At 35.1% G+C, this 910-nt stretch overlaps 1 protein-coding gene across 1 annotated transcript in view; it reads right to left on the reverse strand.

Moving 5' to 3' along the window:
- Nucleotides 1–430: 430 nt before the first annotated feature.
- The window catches only part of EMH_0035490 (uncharacterized protein), a gene marked incomplete at both ends in the record, with an annotated part of 3,621 nt that continues 3,141 nt past the window's right edge, over nt 431–910 (reverse strand). Inside the window, 2 exons of the mRNA XM_013494977.1 lie at nt 431–582; nt 736–904. Of these exons, the coding sequence (XP_013350431.1) occupies nt 431–582; nt 736–904 (321 nt within the window). The remainder of the gene's footprint in view (nt 583–735; nt 905–910) is intronic.

Here is a 910-nt window from a genome sequence, read left to right on the forward strand (position 1 = left end):
TTTTTTATTTTTCTCGTCTTTTTATTTTTATTTTTCTTGTTTTCTTTTTTTTTCTTTTTTTTCTTTTCCTTGTCTTGTTCTTTTTTCTTTTTCCTGTCTTTTTCTTTTTTTTTTGTTTTTCTTTTTCTTTTATTCTCTTCTCCTTTTCCTCGTGTTGTCTCCTTTTTGTTTTGTCTCCTCTTTTTGATTTTCTTGTCTCCTTTTTTTCTTTTTCTTTTATTTTATTTCTTTTCTTTTTATTGTCTCCTTCTTGGTTTGTCTTCCTTTTTTAATCTCTTCTTTTTTTTGTCTCTTTTTTATCTCTTTCTTTTTTTGTCTCCTCTTTGCTTTGTCTCTTTTTTCTTTTTATTGTCTCCTTTTTGTTTTATTTTTTTCTTGTTTTGTCTCTTTCTTTTTTTTTCGTATCTTTCTTTGTTTCTTTCTTTGTTTCCTATATTACCTCACCCGCACTTTGCTGCTTCTGCTGCTGCTGCTGCTTCTGCTGCTGCTGCTGCTTCTGCTGCTGCTGCTGCTGCTGCTGCTGCTGCTGCTGCTGCTGTTGCTGCTGCTGCTGCAGCGATCGAAGGAGCCTTATGTGTTTACCTGCACTGTAGGGAAGAAGCCATCTCACGCCAAGTACGTTCATTCTTTTTTTTTGTTTTTTTTTTGTTTTTTTGTTTTTTTGTTGTTTTATTTATATTATTAATTTATTTATATTCTATTTTTTTTATAAATTTATTTATTTTATATATTTACCTCTTTTTGGATCCCCCTGATATTTGCTGCTGCACTTATTTTCCCTTTTCATTTGCTGCTGCTTTTGCTGCTGCTGCTTCTGCTGCTGCTGCTGCTGCTCCTGTCGCTGCTTCTGCTGCTGCTGCTGCTGCTGCTGCTGCTGCTTCTGCTGCTGCTGCTGCTGCTGCTGCTGCTG

This window comes from Eimeria mitis, genomic scaffold, assembly GCF_000499745.2.
Source record: "Eimeria mitis Houghton genomic scaffold, Emh_scaff1369, whole genome shotgun sequence".
In the NCBI taxonomy this organism is placed as follows: Eukaryota; Apicomplexa; class Conoidasida; order Eucoccidiorida; family Eimeriidae; genus Eimeria; species Eimeria mitis.